The sequence below is a fragment of the Eucyclogobius newberryi genome, unplaced genomic scaffold, assembly GCF_026437365.1.
Source record: "Eucyclogobius newberryi isolate DKJ021-1_F unplaced genomic scaffold, fEucNew1.0.hap1 SCAF_306, whole genome shotgun sequence".
NCBI classification, from domain to species: domain Eukaryota; kingdom Metazoa; phylum Chordata; class Actinopteri; order Gobiiformes; family Gobiidae; genus Eucyclogobius; species Eucyclogobius newberryi.
In genome coordinates, this window is record NW_027315953.1 from 52,588 (window position 1) to 79,685 (window position 27,098).

At 49.0% G+C, this 27,098-nt stretch overlaps 1 protein-coding gene across 1 annotated transcript in view; it reads right to left on the minus strand.

The window, feature by feature from the left end:
- LOC140374729 (PHD finger protein 12-like) overlaps positions 1-25,170 on the minus strand; it is a 28,971-nt gene extending 3,801 nt beyond the window's left edge. Inside the window, exons 1-14 of the mRNA XM_072461725.1 lie at positions 24,489-25,170; positions 23,345-23,526; positions 20,167-20,239; positions 19,040-19,332; positions 18,161-18,429; positions 17,401-17,521; positions 6,462-6,594; positions 6,053-6,214; positions 5,585-5,719; positions 4,813-5,386; positions 2,779-2,853; positions 1,515-1,661; positions 1,339-1,434; positions 585-667 (exon numbers count right to left, since the gene is read on the minus strand). Coding sequence (XP_072317826.1) covers positions 585-667; positions 1,339-1,434; positions 1,515-1,661; positions 2,779-2,853; positions 4,813-5,386; positions 5,585-5,719; positions 6,053-6,214; positions 6,462-6,594; positions 17,401-17,521; positions 18,161-18,429; positions 19,040-19,332; positions 20,167-20,239; positions 23,345-23,526; positions 24,489-24,554 — 2,409 coding nt within the window. The 5' untranslated portion in view covers positions 24,555-25,170. The remainder of the gene's footprint in view (positions 1-584; positions 668-1,338; positions 1,435-1,514; positions 1,662-2,778; positions 2,854-4,812; positions 5,387-5,584; positions 5,720-6,052; positions 6,215-6,461; positions 6,595-17,400; positions 17,522-18,160; positions 18,430-19,039; positions 19,333-20,166; positions 20,240-23,344; positions 23,527-24,488) is intronic.
- Positions 25,171-27,098: the final 1,928 nt, after the last annotated feature.

Sequence of the window (27,098 nt, forward strand, 5' to 3'; positions counted from 1 at the left end):
GGAGGAGGAGGGGGAAGAGGAGGAGGAGGAGGGGGAAGAGGAGGAGGAGGAGGAGGAAGAAGAGGAGGAGGAGGAGGGGGAGGAGGAGGAGGAGGAGGAGGAGGGGGAAGAGGAGGAAGAGGAGGAGGGGGAGGAGGGGGAAGAGGAGGAGGAGGAAGAAGAGGAGGAAGATGGGGAAGAGGAGAGGGAGGAGGAGGAAGATGAGGAAGAGGAGGAAGATGAGGAAGAGGAGGAAGATGAGGAAGATGAGGAAGATGAGGAAGATGAGGAAGAGGGGGAAGAGGAGGAGGAGGAGGAGGAAGAGGGGGAGGAAGAGGAAGAGGAGGAAGAAGAGGGGGGGAAGAGGAAGAAGAGGGGGGGAAGAGGAGGGGGAGGAGGAGGAGGAGGAGAAAAGGAGGAGGAAGAAGAGGAGGAGGAGGAAGAAGAGGAGGAGGAAGAGGAGGAGGAGGAGGAGGAGGAGGGGAAGAGGAGGAGGAGGAGGAAGAGGAGGAGGAAGAGGAGGAGGAGGAGGAGGAGGAGGAGGAAGAGGAGGAAGAGGAGGAGGAAGAGGAGGAGGAAGAGGAGGAGGAAGACTTTAACTTTACCTCGTCGTAGAAAATACAGGCGTGTTTCCCTGACACGTAGTTACAGTGACCGTAGTTCATCAGACACACGTCCATGTCGGCCCCTGCACAGGTCACAAGGTTTAGACACTTTAATCATCTGTATTAAGCTTTATTAAGTCATCTCTAGTGAATCATGCAAAAGTGGTGGTTTTTCCCTTGTTTTGTCTCAGGATCATGACAAAAGCAGCAGGTTTTACTATTAAAGTACTTTTAATTGCCATGACCAAAGTTTGGTGCAAATACTACACAATGTGTTTATATTGTACAGTGATCCTCGCTATATCGTGGTTCACTTTTCACGCTCTCGCTGCTTCATGGATTTGCATCATGCATTGTGTTCTGCATTCTGATTGGCTAAACAGTCTCTCCGCGTCTTCTCTTCCTGTGTCAATAAAGTTATGGATTCATATGTTCACGTACGTAAAACCACTTGCCAAATTGAAGTTTGTGAGGCCGGTGAGAGCTTCAATGTTTTATGGAGTATTTCATTGTATAATAATATCGCCTATCGCGGGTTCTTTTTGGAACGTGACCCCCGCGATAAACGAGGGTTCACTGTATATATATTTCTCCATGTTGAGTGGGTGGAGCAGTATGATGTGTACTTGTATGTACACAGTACTTCAGACACAGTACTTCAGACACAGTACTTCAGACACAGTACTTCAGACACAGTACTATAGGAGAAGGTGTGTTGGCCCCTGGTGAAGGGTCCTGGTCCTGGGGGCCTCACCTGTTCCTATGTAGAGCGTCCTGTAGCACATGTTCACGGCGGGGCCTTTGCCCGTGAGCGGGTAGAACACGGCCCGGGCCTGGACCGTCTTTGGACCTGGACAGAGACAAAGACAGAGACACCAGTTGGACAATCGTCTTCAGGACTCAAACTCTTAAAGACATAAAGGAGCTCACTGTCAGGGAGGGGAGGGAGCGTTCTGGAGGCCAGGGAAGCGGCTCGGGGAGGGGGCAGCCCGGGGTCTTTTTTAGGGAACAGCTGCTGTATCCTCTGCCAGGCCAGGAGCTTGACCATCTCTGCGTCCAGTTTGTCCAGCTCGATCCCTGAACACAACCGAGCGTCACATTAAACCAGACATAAGGAGGAAAAGAAGAGCCACAAGGGGCTGTATGTGGGCCTGTATGTGGGCCGCCCCGGGGGCTGTATGTGGGCCGCCCCGGGGGCTGTATGTGGGCCGCCCCGGGGGCCGTATGTGGGCCGCCCCGGGGGCTGTATGTGGGCCTGTATGTGGGCCGCCCCGGGGGCAGTATGTGGACCTGTATGTGGGCCGCCCCGGGGGCAGTATGTGGACCTGTATGTGGGCCGCCCTGGGGGCAGTATGTGGACCTGTATGTGGGCCGTCCCGGGGGCTGTATGTGGACCTGTATGTGGGCCGCCCCGGGGGCAGTATGTGGACCTGTATGTGGGCCGCCCCGGGGGCAGTATGTGGACCTGTATGTGGGCCGCCCTGGGGGCAGTATGTGGACCTGTATGTGGGCCGTCCCGGGGGCTGTATGTGGACCTGTATGTGGGCCGCCCCGGGGGCAGTATGTGGACCTGTATGTGGGCCGCCCCGGGGGCAGTATGTGGACCTGTATGTGGGCCGCCCCGGGGGCAGTATGTGGACCTGTATGTGGGCCGCCCCGGGGGCAGTATGTGGACCTGTATGTGGGCCGCCCCGGGGGCAGTATGTGGACCTGTATGTGGGCCGCCCTGGGGGCAGTATGTGGACCTGTATGTGGGCCGCCCCGGGGGCAGTATGTGGACCTGTATGTGGGCCGCCCTGGGGGCAGTATGTGGACCTGTATGTGGGCCGTCCCGGGGGCAGTATGTGGACCTGTATGTGGGCCGCCCCGGGGGCAGTATGTGGACCTGTATGTGGGCCGTCCCGGGGGCAGTATGTGGACCTGTATGTGGGCCGTCCCGGGGGCAGTATGTGGACCTGTATGTGGGCCGTCCCGGGGGCAGTATGTGGACCTGTATGTGGGCCGCCCCGGGGGCAGTATGTGGACCTGTATGTGGGCCGTCCCGGGGGCAGTATGTGGACCTGTATGTGGGCCACCGCTTTTATTGTCCTTTAAATGTGTGTCATTTACAAAGATTTGTTTGTGTGAATTTATCACACAAACAAACTCTTGCTTTCTTACAGTGACGACTAAAGAACTGATAAAAGAGTTTCACCTCCGTCCGCGTCTCTGAGCAACGAGAGATGATCCACAGAGAGAGCGTCCAGACGTCCAGGAGTGGACTTTAAATCTGCAAACACAACACGGACAGATTACATACACATTCTGATGATTTCTTTAGAGCTCAAACTGGTTTTAAACATGGGATTTTTCATGCCACACTTTAACTTGTTACACCGCCTCTGGTCAGACCAGTGTCTGTCCAGTGTGCACAATGGTCCGACCTGTGCACACTGGACAGACACAAATGTCATTGCTTCTTAAAAGAGGAAGTTCCACATGTGAGTGTGATGCATCATGGGAAAGCTTAGTCCTTCTAGTTTCTGCACATGTGCAGATGTCACACTGTCAGGGCTTCAGAACTCACACCACAGAAGCACAAACTAAATACTTCCTTTTTTACTCTCGTCTGAATATTGTCCATTTGTAAAGGTCCTAAAGACAGACTTCATTGTGTTTATGCTGTTCACTGTTGTCATGACAACAACTGTGTCAAGTTTCACATCTAGAACAGAAGCATTTTGTGCTTTTGACCTTTTTGTATCAAAAAGTAAAAGTTATTCAAATATGTGCCAAACTGTTTTATTACAACTTTAGCTCCTCTATGATCATAAAACGTTGGTTTTCTGTGGATTATTAGAGACAGAATGAAACAGCTTCAGACGGATTGAACTTTGTTGAGTCAGAACCAGAAACATGTGAGAAATGTGTTATGAAAAGTTGAGTTTTATCACAAACTATTGGTAATTGTTTATTGTGGCGTATTATTCAATGACATCATCGATTTGTTGAGAAAATAATCTTTAAAATGATGTATAACTTGCTGTGATTGACAGTGAGAATAAGATTGAGTTTCTCTTGTGCAGCAGCTGCTCAACAATCGTTAATTTTTCCAAATTTGTTTAGCTATGATAATTGCATAGCAAAACACGAAAGTGACTAACAATATTTTCTATTGATATAACACGATTATTTAAAATTTATTTGTAAATATTCTATTAAAACTCTTTTTTTTCTCAAATTAACTTTTAAACACTTTAAAAAATGTTTTTAAAAATAAAACAGAAAACTTTCAAATAAAATTAGTTGAACATATTAATCAACACAAAGTCAGATGGTCTTATTTACAACTTTCTTCCACATCATCATCATCATCAGATGACTAGTCTCATTTACATATTAATTGTCATTACACTCACAAAAAATATGTCTTAAGCTTCTGATGGAAAGATAAATGTTGCTGTGGCGACCATCATGGTGTATTTTATGTGTTATTCAAAACACACATCTGATTGTTAAAAACAGGTTGTGTCACTGCAGTGTAAATATGAGTGTTTTGGCTGTGAATGATCTGCAAAGACTTTTGTGTTTAGGAGCTATTGACCTCTGACCTCAGAGTCTGAATCTGTGACGCAAACTTTACCACACGTGGCTCCTCCCACTTTCAGACTCGATCTGTGACAGCAGCGTCCTACATGTGTCATGTCCGCACGGCGTCCTACATGTGTCATGTCCGCACGGCGTCCTACATGTGTCATGTCCGCACGGCGTCCTACATGTGTCATGTCCGCACGGCGTCCTACATGTGTCATGTCCGCACGGCGTCCTACATGTGTCATGTCCGCACGGCGTCCTACATGTGTCATGTCCGCACGGCGTCCTACATGTGTCATGTCCGCACGGCGTCCTACATGTGTCATGTCCGCACGGCGTCCTACATGTGTCATGTCCGCACGGCGTCCTACATGTGTCATGTCCGCACGCCGTCCTACATGTGTCATGCCGTTATTGACGATCGATTGACAGAGATCAGTACTTTTAGGCGCTTTGGTGACACAATTGAACACATTTTTGTACAAAAAAATTTTTCTGACGAATGCATCGCATGAGAGAGATATTTCGTTGCATTTTGCGATACCGCTTATTCTGAACCCTGTAACGTCTAAAGTACGTTTCTCGCCCGGCTCATGGCTGCGATGACTTTAAACGTCTTTTTGGTTTCACAGATGAAGGCGTCGGTTCTTTTTACCTGTCGTGAGTGAAGCAGGAGCAGCGTCTCGTTTCCTCGCCTCTCGTTCCTCGGAGACTTTCAAAAGTGCGTCTGTGGACGTCCCGCTGCCAGTTTGTGGCGGCTTCATGTCCAAACTGGGGCCCTCGTCCTGGCTCCGCCTCCTCTCGACGTAGGCCCATATCGTGGGCGCGGCCGGGCGACACGTTTGCCCGTCCGTGACGCTCTCTGACTCCTTCACGACTCTGATGTGGTTTAGCAGCGTGACGCTCTGTTTACACGGGACGCTGTGATACTCCAGGGGCCCGTTGGCTTTGGGGGGCGGGCTCTCCTCTGCCACTGGACCGTTGGGTTTCCTACAGTTCTGACACGGGTCCTGGTGGCCCGCCTGCTTTTGGCACGCCGCAAGGGCGGGACTAGTCCTATCTCCAGAGGATTTGAGCTCCTCGGAGGTTTTGAGGCCCTGCTCCTGGGCTTTGAGGTCCCGGTCTGGACTCGGGTCTGTGCTGGTTTTGTGCTGGTCCCGGTCAGACTTCTGTTTGAGGGAAAGATGTCGCATGATGCTGCACTGAAGGGCCAGGACGTCCTGGAGCCACTGCAGAGGAAAACACACTGAGTACATATGTCACACTAGTATGTCCTAGTATATGTACTGTAGTATGTGTACTAGTATGTCCTAGTATATGTACTGTAGTATGTGTACTAGTATGTCCTAGTATATGTACTGTAGTATGTGTACTAGTATGTCCTAGTATATGTAACATAGCATATTATACTGTGGTCCGGGCCTCACCTCGTCCTGTTCGCTCTCGGAGCTCAGGTGCCTGGGCTGCAGGTCTCCTCCACAGACCAGCTCCAGCTGTCGGACCCCTGAGGGCTGCTCCAGGGCCGGGGGGCTTCGGTACTGACACTTAATGGCATCTGGGACCTGAGACACACACCAGAGTTACACACACGGCTCTATCCTGGTTTAGAAGGACATCTCTAACACGGCTCTATCCTGGTTTAGAAGGACATCTCTAACACGGCTCTATCCTGGTTTAGAAGGACATCTCTAACACGGCTCTATCCTGGTTTAGAAGGACATCTCTAACACGGCTCTATCCTGGTTTAGAAGGACATCTCTAACACGGCTCTATCCTGGTTTAGAAGGACATCTCTAACACGGCTCTATCCTGGTTTAGAAGGACATCTCTAACACGGCTCTATCCTGGTTTAGAAGGACATCTCTTGTGGTGTTTTGTACCGTACGTTATCAGACCTTTATTGCCCTCTTGTGGTGGTGCGTGGAGCGGCGGTTGGGCGTGTGTCGTCGATGGACTCGACTCAGAAAGTCCAGTTTGACGGCGTGTTGGGACATTCGGTCCTGGAACTGGTCGAAGAGTTGGCACCGGCGCGACAGGCTCAGGCTCCTCTGGTTCAGCTGAACACACGTGAACAGGTTTACGAGGACAGAAACAACTGAAAACCTGGATCTGTACTTTTTCCTTTTTTCTGCCGCTTGATAAATACATTTCACAACTAGAAAAGTTACAGTGTGCGTCTTTTATTATTATTCATTATGGCTATACATTTGTTGTTCGTTTTGTGTGTGTTGTTAATGGTTCTTTATGGCGTCCTTAGAGTCTGAAGTGAAGTCTTAGCAAAGTTTTTTCCGGGTTAAATCTCACCGCCAAGTGCTCCACGTGGTTGGGGCACATCCACTTCCCAGCAGGCAGTGCGGTGAGCGGCGGGTCGAGGCAGTCCATGTGAAAGAGCAGAGGGCAATAGTCACACTGGACCAGAGGGGCCAGTCTGCAGCTCCTGTGGGTCAGAGGGGCAGAAGTGTGAGCCCCGCGTGCGAGTCGTTTGAGCCCCCCCGCGTGCGAGTCGTTTGAGCCCCCCCGCGTGCGAGTCGTTTGAGCCCCCCGCGTGCGAGTCGTTTGAGCCCCCCCGCGTGAGCCCCCCCGCATGCGAGTCGTTTGAGCCCCCCGCGTGCGAGTCGTTTGAGCCCCCCCGCGTGCGAGTCGTTTGAGCCCCCCCGCGTGCGAGTCGTTTGAGCCCCCCCGCGTGCGAGTCGTTTGAGCCCCCCCGCGTGCGAGTCGTTTGAGCCCCCCCGCGTGCGAGTCGTTTGAGCCCCCCCGCGTGCGAGTCGTTTGAGCCCTGTGGTGTAAAAATGTCATGTCTTTGCCTGATGCCATAGAACTTAGGTCAACATTTGTGTAACATCCGGGTCACACTTCTTATGGCTCTGTCTGCAGACGTCCCTGTGTAAACAGACTGAAGCTGCGGATCCAAGGATGTCTCACATGAGGTGGAACATTGAGTGTGTTTCTCTGCAATATGTTTAGACTGGTTTTGTGCACATGTGGCACCTGCTGTGCCTTAATAAGCTGAACTCAATGTTTGCTCTGGTCAGATCAGGAGGGACAGAACGGCAAATGTCAGGGAGAGTTTTTTTGGCTGTGCACGGCTAAAATAAAGAACCACTTTTGAACAAGACAACTTGGTTATATTTTGCCTCATTTTCTCTGTCATTTGTTATAGAATAGTTTCCGCAACAATTTGGTGTCAGAAGTGGGATCCTTCGTCCGATGACTCGTCTTCGCGGGCCGTGACCGGTGTTTGGCCACCTGAAACGATAACAAGATTTCAGCCTCATTCCTCATCATTTGGGAGAGAGGACCGTCTCATTGGCCTGGGAAGACAGCGTCGGCGCTAGGATCCGAGCAAAGAGAAAAGTTGTGGTGAGTTGTCTTTCAAATGTGTAGACTAGGGTTTTTTTATGTATGTTAACTGACAGACTATTCTGACTAGTCCGGTACCCATTTTTCCTTGACATTTTAAACACTAAAGGACGTGTCTGGGACTATTGTTGAGGTAGTACCCTAAATTTTAGTCTAAAAAAAGCACCTTTAAATTTATTCAAATTAAAAGGTCTTTCTTTATAGACATTCTTTACAATTCTAAAACTACTATTTAGACACAATTGCATTTGAACGTTTAACTAATTTTGCTGGACACAATAGCCCATTGTGCTGGTGTCCAAACGCAGCCGCATGACAGGTGCCTGGGGACAGGGTCAGAACACACGCTGGGGACAGGGTCAGAACACACGCTGGGGACAGGGTCAGAACACACTGGGGACAGGGTCAGAACACACGCTGGGGACAGGGTCAGAACACACACTGGGGACAGGGTCAGAACACACTGGGGACAGGGTCAGAACACACTGGGGACAGGGTCAGAACACACGCTGGGGACAGGGTCAGAACACACGCTGGGGACAGGGTCAGAGCACACGCTGGGGACAGGGTCAGAGCACACGCTGGGGACAGGGTCAGAGCACACGCTGGGGACAGGGTCAGAACACGCTGGGGACAGGGTCAGAACACACACTGGGGACAGGGTCAGAACACACTGGGGACAGGGTCAGAACACACGCTGGGGACAGGGTCAGAACACACGCTGGGGACAGGGTCAGAACACACTGGGGACAGGGTCAGAACACACGCTGGGGACAGGGTCAGAACACACGCTGGGGACAGGGTCAGAGCACACACTGGGGACAGGGTCAGAACACACTGGGGACAGGGTCAGAACACACTGGGGACAGGGTCAGAACACACACTGGGGACAGGGTCAGAACACACTGGGGACAGGGTCAGAACACACTGGGGACAGGGTCAGAACACACACTGGGGACAGGGTCAGAACACACTGGGGACAGGGTCAGAACACACTGGGGACAGGGTCAGAACACACTGGGGACAGGGTCAGAACACACTGGGGACAGGGTCAGAACACACTGGGGACAGGGTCAGAACACACACTGGGGACAGGGTCAGAACACACTGGGGACAGGGTCAGAACACACTGGGGACAGGGTCAGAACACACTGGGGACAGGGTCAGAACACACACTGGGGACAGGGTCAGAACACACGCTGGGGACAGGGTCAGAACACACGCTGGGGACAGGGTCAGAACACACACTGGTTAGGTTGTCAGTCAGCATTAAGCCTTCTGTAAAGTCCAGGAAGTCCTGGCGCACCTGGACCCACTGACCAATAGCCTGGTTTTAACACTAAAGCTTTGGTCGAGTTTTGTCTGAGACAATTAGTTTAGTGAAAGCTAAATCTAGGGAGGGTGTGACGAGACGAGGTCGGTAAAGATACAAGCGCCACACATCAGGTGGAGGCGTCGACGAGAGAGTCGTCGAAAAAGAAACATACGCTCTGCACAGACGTGTGCAGTTTGCAGAGAGCTCTGATATGGAAATCAATCTAAAAGTGAAGTGTCCATCCCGGAGACACCTGTCATGTCCCGGAGACACCTGTCATGTCCCGGAGACACCTGTCATGTCCCGGAGACACCTGTCATGTCCCGGAGACACCTGTCATGTCCCGGAGACACCTGTCATGCTGGCAATGTCAAATAAATATGGGAAGGAGTGTCTGGAATGCCTGCCAACGTGGGCGAATAAGTTTGGATTTCCAACTGGAGGTTCACTGAGCACTAATCAAATTGCAAATCTGAAAGCAAAATTAGAAAAAACAAAAAAAGAGACATTAGAGGGAAATAAAACAGTGTCCACAGAGGACGTGAGAGACATGGAGAAGCACGAGAAATGGATCAAACTGTGGGAAACTGAGGTCGTAACTCGGGAAAGGAAGAAATTATGCAAACAGATGACCGGTGTGAGTGTGAAAGAGAGTGAGAGAGAGAGAGAGAGCAATCCACACCCTGCACAGAGCACTGCACAGAGCACTGCACAGAGCACTGCACAGAGCACTGCACACCCTGCACAGAGCACTGCACAGAGCACTGCACAGAGCACTGCACAGAGCACTGCACAGAGCACTGCACAGAGCACACAGGCTGGTGCAGGCACAAGAACACATGTGCCCCTGCATACACACGGACACTCTCACCACAACACACACGGACACTCTCACCTGAACATATGACTGTGTCAGTTCCTTCTATTTACCCAGATCTCACCTGCCGTTCTGCGGCGCGGCTGGACCCGGATTTGGACACCTGTCCAGTCAGAACCACCATGTCCAAGCTCGAGGAGGAGGACATGGTGGAGGTCGTCACCCACCCCACACCAGAGAGGGCACCACCCGTACTTCAACCAGCGACACGGGCCCTGCGAAGCAACGCACCGCCAGGACAGCTTCTAACGTGTCCGATGATTGAAGTGGCCGGACCCGATGGGCAATTTTATGTGCACCGGCCCTGGTCAAAGGAGGAGGTCATGGCTGTGGCGAAATCTCTGCCCAATCCAGTCACAGATGGAAAAACCTTTGCCAAAGATTTCACAGAGTTTTGTGCTGAGTACCGTCCCTCCGGACTGGAAAGTCGTAAAATTCTGGGTTTTGCTATGACATTGAGTGACTTTGCGAAAATAAAGACAAGTATCCCGCAGAATCAGCTGCATGCCGACAAACCCACATATGAGGACAATGTGGAATACACTGCTGCCATAACAACCCTGACCACTGCCATCGCCCGTGAGTTCCCGCTGGTGTATGACTTAACAGCAATTGACAGATGCGTACAAATGCCAGACGAGTCCCCGGATGAATACATACACAGGCTCACCCAGGTGTTTGACCAACAAAGTGGCATGAAGGACTTGAAAGACCAAGCAGGCGGTCCATACGAGGTATTGCTCTGTCAGGCAATGATCGTAGGACTGCACAAGAACATTGTCAAAGCAATCAAGGGCTCATACGTGGGCGGCATCAAACGGCCCAAACTCCACGTACTGTCTGACCATGCGCGTCATGCATGGGAGATGATACAAGAAGAGAAGGTGAAAGATAAAAAGACAAAAGAAAAAGAAAAACATGATGCAACTCTAACGCTCTTCTCCAACACGGTTGCCGCTCCAAGACAACAACAGCAGCAAAACTATGTCCACAGACGTGGCCGTGGAAGACGGGATGGACAGAGAGGTGCGTGCTACGTGTGTGGTCAATTTGGACATTTCTATCGAGACTGCCCACATCAGAACCTGCGACCACACAGTCCTGGACCACAGCATGGGGCCTACTTTGGGCCATTTCCAGGACAGCCACAGCAACAGGCCTGGTCAGGGCCACAGCAACAGTCTTATCAAGGACAGCAGCAGCCATATCCAGCGCCACCACAGCACCTAAACCAACAGCGGCCTGGAGGGAATTATGGGTCGGACTGACTGGACGGGGCTGAAGGGGGGTCTCAGCGCGTGGCAGAAACAGCAGCCGGGACAACACACCCAGAGCACTTGTCTCTGCAGGAGGGTAACGAGCACGATACACTACTCACACACGCTATCTCCCATCTCGAGGCTCGAGCTGCTAAACCTAATGACATTTATCTCACAACATCTCAATCAAGTTCTAAATTTCCAGAGTTCTCTTTAATTGTTAATGGTGAAAAAATCAATTTTCTTGTGGACTCAGGAGCTACACGTTCTGTAGTCAAAAAATCTGCACTAAAAAAAAAGTTAAGTGGTCGCTACACATATTCATTAGCGGCGTCTGGTGAGACATAAAAGGAACACTACACCTCTCCTTTAACATGCTCCGATACCTCTCCTTTAACGTGCTCCGATACCTCTCCTTTAACGTGCTCCGATACCTCTCCTTTAACGTGCTCCGATACCTCTCCTTTAACGTGCTCCGATACCTCTCCTTTAACGTGCTCCGATACCTCTCCTTTAACGTGCTCCGATACCTCTCCTTTAACGTGCTCCGATACCTCTCCTTTAACGTGCTCCGATACCTCTCCTTTAACGTGCTCCGATACCTCTCCTTTAACGTGCTCCGATACCTCTCCTTTAACGTGCTCCGATACCTCTCCTTTAACGTGCTCCGATACCTCTCCTTTAACGTGCTCCGATACCTCTCCTTTAACGTGCTCCGATACCTCTCCTTTAACGTGCTCCGATACCTCTCCTTTAACGTGCTCCGATACCTCTCCTTTAACGTGCTCCGATACCTCTCCTTTAACGTGCTCCGATACCTCTCCTTTAACGTGCTCCGATACCTCTCCTTTAACGTGCTCCGATACCTCTCCTTTAACGTGCTCCGATACCTCTCCTTTAACGTGCTCCGATACCTCTCCTTTAACGTGCTCCGATACCTCTCCTTTAACGTGCTCCGATACCTCTCCTTTAACGTGCTCCGATACCTCTCCTTTAACGTGCTCCGATACCTCTCCTTTAACGTGCTCCGATACCTCTCCTTTAACGTGCTCCGATACCTCTCCTTTAACATGCTCTGATACCTCTCCTTTAACATGCTCTGATACCTCTCCTTTAACATGCTCTGATACCTCTCCTTTAACATGCTCTGATACCTCTCCTTTAACATGCTCTGATACCTCTCCTTTAACATGCTCCGATACCTCTCCTTTAACATGCTCTGATACCTCTCCTTTAACATGCTCTGATACCTCTCCTTTAACATGCTCTGATACCTCTCCTTTAACATGCTCTGATACCTCTCCTTTAACATGCTCCGATACCTCTCCTTTAACATGCTCCGATACCTCTCCTTTAACATGCTCTGATACCTCTCCTTTAACATGCTCTGATACCTCTCCTTTAACATGCTCTGATACCTCTCCTTTAACATGCTCTGATACCTCTCCTTTAACATGCTCTGATACCTCTCCTTTAACATGCTCTGATACCTCTCCTTTAACATGCTCTGATACCTCTCCTTTAACATGCTCTGATACCTCTCCTTTAACATGCTCTGATACCTCTCCTTTAACATGCTCTGATACCTCTCCTTTAACTTGTCCTGTCAATCTTCTTGGACGAGATCTCATGTGTCATTTGGGTCTTTGTCTCATCTCCACTTCAGATGGATTAAAGGTGACGACTATCAAAGAATTAAATTATGATTCAAATTTCCTTATGGAGCTCACAGCTCCCAAATCTAATTTTCACTGGAAATTGACCCCTAATTCCTCAATTGAACTGATTTCTTTAGCTCAGAACAAAGTGAAGCTGATGACACTGACTTTAGAGCTGCAGCAGCTGCAGCAGCTGCAACACATTCATGTTTGTCACAGACATAGAAGTGAATGATGCTGTGGTGTGAATGTGGGGAAGATGTACTGATGACTGACTTCTCTTACTGGGATGATCATTTCTCTGGCGTCTCTGTGCCACTCCCAGACCATCTCGAACATTTAAATTTGTCTAATACAAATATGTATCTAGCATTATCAAAACCTATTATGGCTAACTGGGGGGAAACTCAAGATTTAGTTAAAGATTTCTGTGGAGGACTGGGTTGAAACGCCTGATTCTGATGTGTTGTTTTAACATTCCACAAAGTCTTGGAGAAAGCGTTTGTCTCGAGCTTTACAGACGTTTGTGTTTCCAAAGACATCGAGAAGAGCAACGCTGCTGAAGGAGGTTTTTTTTTTCAAACATTTACATGCAGAAGGCCACAAAGCGAGCCTTTCTAAATTACAATTCGTTAAAGAGGAAGTCACCTTCTTGGGTCATGTGATATCTAAACATGGATCATGTGATATCTAAACATGGGTCATGTGATATCTAAACATGGGTCATGTGATATCTAAACATGGGTCATGTGATATCTAAACATGGGTCATGTGATATCTAAACATGGGTCATGTGATATCTAAACATGGGTCATGTGATATCTAAACATGGGTCATGTGATATCTAAACATGGCAAAAGTATATCCACAAAGCGTGTTGCAACAATACAAAATATTCCAAAACCAATAACTAAGAAACAATTGATGTCATTCCTGGGAATGTGTTCATATTGTCGACAATTCATTCCAAATTATTCTGTAATGGAGTCTCCTTTAATGGAGTCTCCTTTAATGGAGTCTCCTTTAATGGAGTCTCCTTTAATGGAGTCTCCTTTAATGGAGTCTCCTTTAAGTGCACTCATTCATAGTAAAGGCCTTCGGACTAATGACAAAATGACCTGGACAGATGAAGCAGACACAGCTTTCTGTGAGTTGAAAATGGCCTTACAGAAGCCTCCAACTCTGACCCGACACAACTAGACCTTTCACACAGACTGTCCACGAACACAACGGCTGCAGGACGTCTGTCCTTTTGACCACGGGGCCCTACCACCTGTCGCTTATTTCTCTGCTAAACTGGACCCAGTTGCAGAAAATTTCTCATCTTTCTATCTCATTGTTATGTTTCCACTGACCGGACCTGAGGGAGGAGCCACACACTGAGGGAGGAGCCACACACTGAGGGAGGAGCCACACACTGAGGGAGGAGCCACACACTGAGGGAGGAGCCACACACTGAGGGAGGAGCCACACACTGAGGGAGGAGCCACACACTGAGGGAGGAGCCACACACTGAGGGAGGAGCCACACACTGAGGGAGGAGCCACACACTGAGGGAGGAGCCACACACTGAGGGAGGAGCCACACACTGAGGGAGGAGCCACACACTGAGGGAGGAGCCACACACTGAGGGAGGAGCCACACACTGAGGGAGGAGCCACACACTGAGGGAGGAGCCACACACTGAGGGAGGAGCCACACACTAACCCTGATTTGATTCTTTTTCTAGATGGTTCTGCATCTTGGGACGCAGACACAGGACGGAAACCGAGTAGGGTTTGCAGTGTGCCCTAACTGAGAGGTGCTGGGCTCAGGTCCCCTGCCCAGACACATCTGTAACCATAGTAACCATAGTAACCATAGTAACCATAGTAACCATAGGACTGTGACCATTTTTACTGTATGTTTTGTGTCTCATGTAGCATCCATCCCACATTCTCTCAATGCCATGCAGAGCTTTGCCACAACAGAGGAAATCTCTGTGTGGAAGAAGTCTGGGGCGTGGAAAAGGGCTGAAGTTTGGTTGGTCTGCTGATCTAAATATGTTTTCAGATGGTGCTGATTTCACATGGCCGTGACCTGCATCGAAGAGGGGAATGATAAATTGGTTCACAAAGATTTTAACATTTATGCCCAAAAGATTTGTCGATGCTTAGTCCCGGCATGTGGAGGCGTTTCCATGGAAACACGCCTCCAGCAACGCTCAAAGCTCTGATCACAGAGTACCACGCCGGGACATGGCGTCCTGTAAAGAATTGTATGCACTGTTGTTCTCTATTTCTGTGCAGGTGAAAACGGCTCTCCCAAAGGCAGCTGAAGCTGTCCTCCACAACTTCAAACCAGGGGACTGGATCCTGGTCCGAGAGCCGAGGCGCAAGCATTGGAGATCTAAGCGTTGGATTGGGCCTCTACAAGTTCTTCTCATCGCCGACACTGCAGTGAAAGTTGCAGAACGGGGCACCTGGATTCACACATCACACTGCAGAGCCATCTTCAGCTCACCTGTGGAGGCTGTCTGTCCACCTGTGGGTCAGACACACGGGCCGACCACTGAGGACGTCGTGGGACCTTTGAGTTGCAACGATCTCAAGTGCGAGAGAGCGGGGGGCAGAGCAGGTCGTAAGGCTCGACCCGCACAACCAGAGCGGTCTGATCGGGTGCTCCGAGCACGTGGCACTTTGCCAAACCACAGCGCAGTTTAAAGCTCCACTTTTCTCTGCAGCGTTTGGTAATCACATCTACACAGACACTCTCCACTTTCCCACTTTCCTCATGGCTCCTGAGCCACACCTGGAGCCCAAGAGCTCCAACAAGATCGACAGGAGCACCGACAGGAGCACCGACAGGTCTTTGATCTGTAGAATCATATTTCTTGTCCCGTTGTTGTTGTTGTTGTTGTTGTTTGCAGCTTTAACATGGTTGATACTTCATATTGCTCTGCTTAATTTGATATGTCCAAAAGAACAAAGTTTAGACCGTAACACTCGCACTCTGCAGAATCATGACTCACTTAAAGCCACGACATTTGGACAACAGGGGAAAAAGTATTATTGGCATTGTTCCCAAATCTAGGTGTGAGTTAAACTGATGTTGCGTGTAGAGACTCTTAGCTATAGATTTACTTCCTTTATCAACACAACACTGGCTACTATTGAATTACAGAGAGAAGAGCTGCACTTCATGCAGTGGCACTTCAGAATCACATCGTCCTCGATCTGATAACAGCCTCAAAGGGCGGAGTCTGCATCTTACTGCACCAAGCTTGTTGTACATACATTCCCTCTAACGATGAGGATGGAGGAGCAATCCAACAGGGACTCGCAAATTTGACTAAGCTCCGTGATCTCATGGAGTCAGAGACTCTGTCCCACACTCACTCTTCGTCGGTGTTCGACTGGTCTCTGTCCTCCTGGTCTCTGTCCTCCTGCATAACAGACTTATCAATTTTGCTATAATTATGGTAGTGATCTTAATCCTATTCTCCTGTGTGATCCCATGCTTACACAGGATGTGATCCATGCTTACACAGGATGTGATCCCATGCTTACACAGGATGTGATCCCATGCTTACACAGGATGTGATCCCATGCTTACACAGGATGTGATCCCATGCTTACACAGGATGTGATCCCATGCTTACACAGGATGTGATCCCATGCTTACACAGGATGTGATCCCATGCTTACACAGGATGTGATCCCATGCTTACACAGGATGTGATCCCATGCTTACACAGGATGTGATCCCATGCTTACACAGGATGTGATCCCATGCTTACACAGGATGTGATCCCATGCTTACACAGGATGTGATCCCATGCTTACACAGGATGATTAGTAAGACGGTTTCTGCCCAATTTGTGTCCATTCAAATGACAGGACCTGACACAATCACTCCACCTGGTGATTCTGATCATGTGAGTGACTCAGATGATGACTCCATCTGCAGAGGAGTCCTGTAGATTAGTTTCAGATATAACAAAAAAAAAAATTAGATTGGAACCACTTGGTTTTATTTTTTATCTATTCTTAATCATATACTTAACCTAATCACCGGAGATGAACTAATCGTTGTTTGCATTTTAAATACATGTGCTCATTTTGTGGTAATGTGAGGATTGAGACACTGGTTTAAAGTCCCAGGACAAAGGTTTATACTCTGAACATGTGTTAAGTGTTTCTCCTTTGACAGTTTTGCTTCTGCTGAATTTTGATGACGTGCTTAACATTCTTTTGATTTTCAGGTTGTTGATTTACTTATATTGATTGATTGATACATTGTTGACATTTTTTTGCTAATGATTAATAATAAACCAGGGGTTTGATTCTAATCATAAGGGGGGAATTGTGGTGTAAAAATGTCATGTCTTTGCCTGATGCCATAGAACTTAGGTCAACATTTGTGTAACATCCGGGTCACACTTCTTATGGCTCTGTCTGCAGACGTCCCTGTGTAAACAGACTGAAGCTGCGGATCCAAGGATGTCTCACATGAGGTGGAACATTGAGTGTGTTTCTCTGCAATATGTTTAGACTGGTTTTGTGCACATGTGGCACCTGCTGTGCCTTAATAAGCTGAACTCAATGTTTGCTCTGGTCAGATCAGGAGGGACAGAACGGCAAATGTCAGGGAGAGTTTTTTTGGCTGTGCACGGCTAAAATAAAGAACCACTTTTGAACAAGACAACTTGGTTATATTTTGCCTCATTTTCTCTGTCATTTGTTATAGAATAGTTTCCGCAACAGCCCTCTGTAGTTACAGAAGCGTTCCAAACCTGTTGCAGGTGAAGCAGACTTTCACGGGCAGAGGCACCAGGCCGTTGGCGTCCAGTTCGTGCTGAGGCCTCCTGAACGGCTTCCCCAGAAACTCCTCTTTCCTCCGCCGTTTACTGCTCCCTACAGGCCAAAGTGAGAATTGCAGGAGGATTTTAGGCCTGAAGTCGACTAAACGTACCAGTACATTTTTAAAATCAGCTCTTTTGCAGCATTTGTATGATAACCAAGATTATATTATAGAAATATTACATATATATCAAAGTGTATAAAAAGTGTTATTGTGAAATTGTTTCTTTACTCTTTTTTTTTAATCATAATAAATAAATAATACCACCGTCTTTGTTAACAAAAAGTTCTTTTTGTTTGTGTTCCAGAGTCTGAATTGTCCAGAAAACAATTTATCATTTATCAAGCACAAAATAATTTGTAATTGACCCTGTAGAAAAGTACACCTGTAACCCCCGAGGAGCCGCCGCCCAGACCCGCCCCCTACCGCTTGGAATTGCCCCCTGATCGCACAGGACCCGCCCCCTGATCGCACAGGACCCGCCCCCTGATCGCACAGGACACGCCCGCCCCCAGACCGCTCGGACCGTCCCCCACTGCCCGACCGCCTTGACCTAACCACTTGGACACGTCCCCCAACCGCTCGGACACGTCCCCCAACCGCTCGGACCCGCCCCCAACCGCTCGGACACGCCCCCCAACCGCCCGGACACGCCTTCCCCCCAACCGCCCGGACCCGCCACCCGGACCCACCTGGCAGAGCGGTGGTGCAGGTCAGCTCGCTAGGCAACTGAAACTGGGTGGGGTTTCTCTCCATGGCGGCGGCGATGAGCAGCTGAAACGGCCTCTTGAGTCGGGGCGCCGGCGTGGACAGGGACGCGCCCTCCAGCTCCGGCGCCGGGACGTCCTCCTCCGGCTCCGCGCTCTCCTCCTCGCCCTCATTCTGTTCCTCTGAGGGCGTCGGCGTGGACGAGGTGTTGGAGGTCGGGGTCCCGGGACGACTGCTGGGCCTGGAGCTCGTCCTGCACCGGAGACGGGACAAAAGTGTCAACGTTTACTTCAGTTTCAGCTCAATGTGTTTAATCGACAACGTGCCGATTCTTCTTCTGCGTCGCTTAGAGCATAGAGCGCCCTCTTGTGGTTGTCAGTGTGAAAATAACGAATAATAATCACATATAAGTCGCTCTGCAGTATAAGTCGTACCCCAGCCAAAACTATGAAAATATAATCCTTTTTAAAAGTAATCCCTCTCTTTTTGATCAGTAAATCATGCAAAATTGTCTTTTCAGAGCTTTAAACCGTCACAGAGCTATTGGTCCTCATATCTGAGCCCAAAGAGGTTTTTTGATTGATTCCTGCAGTTTTTAGCTGGAGAACAGTCTCTATCCTTCCCCTGGGATGAGCAGACATTGACATTTTAATCTAATAATGCCACATTCAGTTATTATAAAGTACAGAAAAACTTGTTATTAGTCAGATTATTAGTTATTAATTAACAGTTGGACTTAATAACTGTGAATAATCATTAAATTGAGATGTTTTTTCTTACTATAATCCAAACATTGAGACGTGATATCGTGACATGAATAAGTAAACGTCTTTACAATCCCAGGACGGGTCAGTCGCTGGTACCTTCGGTCCAGAAGCCGGACTTGGGCCACACGTAGACCGGGTCCGGCCGCTCCGGCGCCGGGAGGTAAACCGTCGAGTCGCAGGGGCCCGGCGTTCAGCTCCAGCTCCACGGGCGGAGGAGACGCAGGACGCTTGGGGCCGCGCTCTGGGCCGCGTTCGGGGCCGCGCTCTGGGCCGCGTTCGGGGCCACGCTCGGGGGCGCGTTCGGGGGCGCGTTCGGGGGCGCGTTCGGGGCCACGCTCCGGCCCTCGCTCCGGGAGCCCGTTTGTCTGCTCCAACTTGTGCTCCCGCTTCTGAGGACAGAATCACAGCATCATGAAACGGTCAGTACTAGATCAAACCCCCGCTGGCGCACGGAAGTCAGAATTGGCTCCAATATGGCGGCCCAAAAAACAATAATTATATGGCGGCCCTCGATACGCTTCAGACACTGGGTTAGGGACAAGCAATGTTATCGCTGAGGGGTTTTGGCATGGCGGGGGCCCGCCGCCATGGGGCCCGCCGCAGCATGGCGGCCGCCAGGTATTAAAATAACCACGGCGCTCGCAGAGTACCCAAAAGATATGGAAAGCCATTATGATCACACTCCGCCACTTAGGAGCGGCGTCTGGCGTAAATTACGGCGCATATTTTGTAAAAGTGTCGGGAAATACGCAGCGATACGCGCTCCTGAGTGGCGGAGTGTGATCATAATGGCTTTCCATATCGAGCCCCGTGGGCGAGCGCTGCCTACAGTCCCAGAGCCTCCAGCCTCAGCCCGGGACTGTCCAACACGGCACACGAGAGCGGATTTGGACCCAAGAGAGAAAATTATTGCCTGAGCTGTATCAGCGGGACCGGTCTTAGTCGCCGCCATGTTGGGGCCAGTCACTTCCGTTTCGGTCGCCGCCATATTGGAATTCTGACTTCTGTGAGCCAGCTGGGGTCTGATCTAATGCCAACCATCAGAAACACAAACGACACCATCAGGAAACAAAGAAAGAAACACAAACGACATTAATTTGGTTAATAATGTGAAATAGTAATAACCGTTTACTCGTCGAAAGCTTAAATAATCGCTCGGCGCAGCTTGAATTCATAACATTTGTTCATTGTTTCTAAAAGTGAAAGGTGGAGAATCCACTGACCTTTTTCCTCACGTTGCAGCGGTGACACATCCATTCTCCGGGCGGAAGCATCTCTTCGCTCAGAGGAGGATTACTATCACAGAAAAACACACGCACTTTAACACATTCGTCCATTTACATTCTTTAAACCGAGAAACTACTTTTCCTGCCGACGTTACGCTGCGTTTGTCTCCATCTAGAGGACACGCAGTGAACTACAGAGAGAAAGGCTTCGTTTCCCAGAGCAACGACAAACACATTTAAAACGTGATTCTGGTGTTTGAATTTAATAAAGAAACGCACAAGAAAATGAGACACGAGAAGCTCAAATCAGAATGTAGAACTTTTCAATAAGCGCTTTTAAACATTATTATTATTTATTTCTGTATATGATGTATTTTTTTTATCATTTTAAAAGCCATGTTATGTAATGTAGGGCACAATTCATTCATATTAAAAAGGTGCAAATCAGATGATTATTTTATGGGAGCAAGAATAGAGCGTGTTCTGCCCTCGCCTTATATGGGCATGTGTCTGGCGTCTGTCTCGAGCTTCCGAACGCCAATCACGAGCGGCGCAGATGAGGTGCAGAAGAGGGGCAGAAGAGGAGCAGAAGAGGAGCAGATGAGGAGCAGAAGAGGAGCAGATGAGGAGCAGAAGAGGAGCAGAAGAGGAGCAGCATTTACGCCACGCACGTCACGACGTTCACGCCGCGGAGTCTCAACACGAGCCCGAAGCCCGCGCTTGTAACGGAGCGGTCGCTCTCTGCGCTCGGCTGGAACGCCTGGTAAAATGGCGGCGGGCGCGCGGGGGACGTCGCCATATTGTAAACACACGGACGCGGCCTCGACTCCCTTTTTTAAGAGGCGCAACAAAACAGCTCGTCTGGCAAGTCGTGCGGGTGTTTACGCGTTTGTCCCCGGGCCGTGTCGCGGGGGGAAACGAACGGCGCGACCGGACCGTGCACCGCTAGCTTCCGCCGCGTTTTGCACGGATAAAACGACAGGAGCGTCAAACAGCCGCGTGACGTTAAAACACGGACGGGAGAAGGGGGCGCGTGGCTGTTTCGTGTTTTTAAAGCCTCAGAATTAATTTAAACCTGTGATAAATGTGTGTTTTCTCATTTATTCCATGTTTCTTTGTCATAGCAAAGATTTGATTACGTTTTTCATCACTAAATCACCGGAGCGAGTTCCTGTTTGTGAATGTTGTTCTTTGGCAATAAAACTTCTGATTATTTCACAATTAAATCACAAGAAAACCAATATTGACACATATGTTCAGTTTGAGTTTGTCAATGAAAAAATGAAGAAATCTTGACATTATATTGAGAAATGCTCTTTTCGTTTAGAGAGTTTTTCTGATACTTTGTGTTTTCATTTGTCAGTTTGAGGCAGACGTGTCCAAACTGCGGCCTGAGGACCAAGTTTAGTCCCACACGACTCGAGCGGCTCCAGAGCGGCGAGACGAGAGGTGTTTATCGTGTTTGAATCTCTGCGTCAAAGGACAACGCCTTCGATCGACCCGTTAATGACATAAATATGTATATATGTAAATATGTCCAGAGCGTGTCACGAGCAGCAGCTGAAACACCTTTGTTGAGTGTGATTTCAGATCGAGACATTTAGACTCTAAACGTGATTCTGTTTTAGAGACGTCGAGTTTGGACAGAAAAACACCTCAATGTGACTTAGGCCAAAACATAATGGTGTTTCCGGGAACCCGACCGACCTGAATAAAACTTAATTTAAAAAACGTAAACATTTGTCGCATATTTACTGGTTTTACCTCCGGCGCCTCCATGTTTGCCGAGCATCTGGGTCGGCACTAGATCATACACTCCTAACTCACGGAAGTCAGAATGAGTTAGGAGTGTATGATCACATGCTGGCTGCCGTGGTGACAGGCACGCCCGGGGCAGCAGTGGTGAAGATTTTTTGCGTTAAGTGCTCACATCACGTAGTGACAATAAGATAATAGTGCAGCGCTGCAAAGCCGGTCACGGGTCCATCGCCACTTTCACAGTTCCAACTGCTGGGAACGCCTTTAGCGAGTGATGCATGTGGTCAACCAGACTCACGAGTACGAATGGCACTACGAGTGGATCTACAGCTCAAAAACACGCGCGCACGGCGACAGTGCGGACCATGGCGAGGACCACAGCGTCTTCCAGGTATTTCACAATGTGGACGGGCATTTTCGAGTGCAAGGACGGTGTAATTTTTATTAATACATTTTAAGAAAAGGGATCATCATTAAATCGGGCCTGAAGCGCTTGACGATAGTCGCCGTGGTCCACGCCATGACAGTTTACTGTTACAAGTGAAAATTTGCATGCTGCGCACTGATTGGTCGACAAAGTTTGTGTGCTTGGCTCAGATTGGCTGCCAAGCCGTGTTCTGGAAAATGCCGAAGTTCCATTGTTTGCCGAAGCTCCACGGCCAAATACCATGTCAAATACGGCGCGATACGCCGCTCCTAAGTGTGACCCGCACGAGAGGCGCAGGCGGCGCCAGAGTATGGAAGGTCAATGTGATACGAGAGGCCTGCGGGCGCCGCTATAGATCGCCGTGTAGGCGCCTCCACGTTAAAAGCGCCGATTTGTTTGGTAAAAGCGTTGAAAAAAGGTCGCGATACAAATATTGGCTCCACAGCCTTCGGCTAAACATCCAACTGATCTGGATTTTATTTTAATGTTAAAAACACACTATTTATTTTATTTGGCCTTAATGCAGTTATTTTAGTCAAACCATAAACAAACACAGAAATGTGACACAGAGCGTTTTGGAGGGCGTTTGTGCCCGTGTGGTGGCCTCAGTGCCCGTGTGGTGGCCTCAGTGCCCGTGTGGTGGCCTCAGTGCCCGTGTGGTGGCCTCAGTGCCCGTGTGGTGGCCTCAGTGCCCGTGTGGTGGCCTCAGTGCCCGTGTGGTGGCCTCAGTGCCCGTGTGGTGGCCTCAGTGCCCGTGTGGTGGCCTCAGTGCCCGTGTGGTGGCCTCAGTGCCCGTGTGGTGGCCTCAGTGCCCGTGTGGTGGCCTCAGTGCCCGTGTGGTGGCCTCAGTGCCCGTGTGGTGGCCTCAGTGCCCGTGTGGTGGCCTCAGTGCCCGTGTGGTGGCCTCAGTGCCCGTGTGGTGGCCTCAGTGCCCGTGTGGTGGCCTCAGTGCCCGTGTGGTGGCCTCAGTGCCCGTGTGGTGGCCGTTACCAGCACTGCAGGTGGAAGGCGGCGGGGCAGTGGTCGCAGCACAGCAGGTCGCCTCCTTCCCTGCAGCTGTCGCAGGTGTCGTGGTTGGTGGCTCGCCCGCTTCGCCGCACGTCCCGCACCAGCTTCCGGTTCCTCTTCTCCACCTCCTCGGACTTGGGCGGAGCCAGGAGCGTCTGGATTTGCTGCAGAAAAGAATCGATTAGAACACGATAATATTCAGACACAAACGATGGCAAAACAGAGTTTTCTCTCATTTTGTGTCGTTTAAAGTCAATAAACGCCGACATTAACAATTAGAAAAGCATTTATATTTTAACATTATAAATTGAACTATAACAACTCATCTTTGCTTCTAAAACGGCCACAATTTTAATACTTTAGTTGGCACGACTGAACGTTATGACCTAAATAAATCACAATTATCATTAAAGATGAATAATGGTGAGTAAGGAAGTAGGGTTAAGGAAGTATTTGTTTAAACTACTACAAAATGTACCATTTATTCTTTTAAAAACGACCCGAGAGTTTGATTTAAACATCTGTTTCACAGTGAAGCCACAAAACCGTTTCAGTGCCAACTCTTTCACTTTACTCAATATTGGAACAAGCGCCGGGTAAAGGCCCTGCTGGAGCCCCCCGGGTAAAGGCCCTGCTGGAGCCCCCCGGGTAAAGGCCCTGCTGGAGCCCCCCGGGTAAAGGCCCTGCTGGAGCCCCCCGGGTAAAAGCCCTGCTGGAGCCCCCCGGGTAAAAGCCCTGCTGGAGCCCCCCGGGTAAAGGCCCTGCTGGAGCCCCCCGGGTAAAGGCCCTGCTGGAGCCCCCCGGGTAAAGGCCCTGCTGGAGCCCCCCCAGGTAAAGGCCCTGCTGGAGCCCCCCAGGTAAAGGCCCTGCTGGAGCCCCCCGGGTAAAGGCCCTGCTGGAGCCCCCCGGGTAAAGGCCCTGCTGGAGCCTGGTCCAACATGGAGGTCCTTCTCTGCCCACTCCACTCCGCGGCTTCAGAGGCTTCAGAGCCCCTGAAGCACGGAACCCGCGGCGTGGCACGGACACCGGGCTCTGGCACGTTTAACGCGCCACAAACGGTCACAATAATCGGTGCAAACGGCGCTCGGTGGTCGCGGGGCCTAGACGCCGCAGCTCGGGCTCTTACCTCCATTAAGCCCCCCGACGTATCCAGGTCGTACACAATAGTTGGGGTGTCCATTTTGGCCCACATCAATGAAGACGCACAGCCTCCGCGTGCGGGAAAGTCCTCTGCGCGCGCGGAAACGGGCGCAAATGCCGGTCAAATCCCGGGCGAAACGAGCTTTATTCGCGGTTCAGATGCTCCTCCGATGCTAACAGGCTAACGATGCTAACAGGCGAGAGACGTCAAGGTGACGCTCCCGGGGCTCCGCGGGCTCCGGGGGCCGCCGGCTCGGGACGACGGCGGCGAACGGCGCGGGGAAACGGGGCGTAATCCAAAAACGGGCACCGGGGGCTACGTGCCGACGCCGCGCGGAAAACACACGGAGAGAGCACCGGCGGCTTCGGGCTTGTGTGGCTCCTGGTCGCGGCCTAGCTCAGCCATGGCTCCCGCAACGACACGGAGCCGCGCGACGCTCCGCCGCAGCCGCGCGCTCCCATTGTCAACACGAGCCGCGTCCTGACGGTGAAAGGCCCCGGGGGGAAGCGCCGTGTCCCGGGGGCTGCGGGGTCCGGCGCGGGCGGTAGCTCCGGGGGAAACGCGGCGATGGAAGATGCAAATTCGGTGGATGTTATTGTTGTGAAGAAGCCCGTGCGTCTACGCGCGCGCTCGCGACATCCTCCGCTGTTGGCGCAACCGCGAACCGCCGCCTGCGCATGCGCCGTGCGGGCCGTATGCTAATGAGCTTTGACGACGTGGAAACGGAACAAGCGGAAGTTTTAGTGATTTATAATGAGCTTAATGAGCTTAATGATACGATAATGAGATGCAGAGTCACGTGGGTGTGTTTGAAACGTCTTATTTTAATGTTTTTTATGTTTAAAGTCAAATGTCTCTGTTTTTCACATTTTACCTCAAACGTCTCATTATTATTAAGTGTAAAAACAGACAAATATTAAACAGTTTAATATGAAGGTTACTTTGTGTTTTTATTAGACATTGTTGATTCATTTCTCCCTGTGGCCCTCAGAGGCAACTGTTGCTGTGATTTTGGGCCTTACAAAAATAAATTGATTTGATTTGATTTATTACGATTTTTTTTTTACATCGAATTTTTTTTTAGACATTGCATTTTTTTTTAACATCAAATCTAGTAAAGAATATTCATTGAATATAAATACGATTTAATTCGATGTTAATAAAAAAATCGTTGTCAAAAAATAAAAAATCGTAGTAAAAACACATCGTAATTATAATATTTTTTACATCTAATTTTTAAAACAGTGTAATCATATTTATACTCAATGAATATTTTTACTTGATTTTATGTCAAAAAAATAACATTCAATGTCAAGAAAAAACACAAAATAACCTTTATACTTTAACTATATATAGTTTAAACACGTGATTTATCTGTTCAAACGACACGGTGCTATTTCTTTAACTATATTATGTAACGTCTCATTGTGTGTTTTAAATTATGCTCATATTTAATCTGAATTTTGATTTGTTGTTTGCGTTTTATTGAATTATTTTTTCCAATAATACAAAAATTAAAAGATAAAGCAATTTCAAATAAAAATAACAAATAGACATCAAATAAATATAATCAGGACAATATTACACACAAAAAAAGTCCCATTTGGTCTTTACCATTTTATCCATTTCCAAATTTAGTCTGAATGTTTTTCCATTTGTCTGATTTCTGTCTCTTTGTCAGTCTTTGGTGTTTCTTTGGTGTTTGGTTCTTTTTAAAGTGAATTGTGTTTGAATCTTTGTGTATTTGAATAATTAAAAGTCAAATGTTGTATCGTAATTAAGAATTTCCTTCTTCTTTTTCTCAAATCTCTGGTTGTAATTGTCTTGGATTAAACTGTCGTGATCTTCACTTCTGCAACATTTAAGTCTCTTCTTTTGACGCGCTTCAGATGAAACAAACTCGAGCTTTTCTTGTTCTTTTCTTGTTTTCCTCGTGTTTGTCTGGTTTCGCGCGGTGCAACACTCGTGTCCGTCCAGCAGAGGGCACCATTGCTCTTCTGAACTTTATTTAATTATGAACTCAGGATTTTTACAGAACGAAACGTGTGAAACATGAAAATAAATGTTTTTATAAAATATAAAAAACATCAGTTTTTGAGATTTATTTGTTTTTTTGCAACAATTTACGGAAGATTTAACTATTTCAATGAACGAGTCTCTAATGTCACTTCTTTCATTTATTTTGGGGTTTAGTCCTAAACCAGGTCTAATCCAGGTCTAAACCAAGACTAAACAGGACTAAACCAGGTCTAAACCAGGTCTAAACCAGGACTAAACCAGGACTAAACCAGGTCTAATCCAGGTCTAAACCAGGACCAAACCAGGTCTGAACCAGGACTAAACCAGGTCTAAACCAGGACTAAACCAGGTCTAAACCAGGTCTAAACCAGGACTAAACCAGGTCTAAACCAGGTCTAAACCAGGTCTAAACCAAGACTAAACCAGGTCTAAACCAGGACTAAACCAGGACTAAACCAGGATTAAACCAGGACTAAACCAGGACTAAACCAGGTCTAAACCAGGACTAAACCAGGTCTAAACCAGGTCTAAACCAGGACTAAACCAGGTCTAAACCAGGTCTAAACCAGGTCTAAA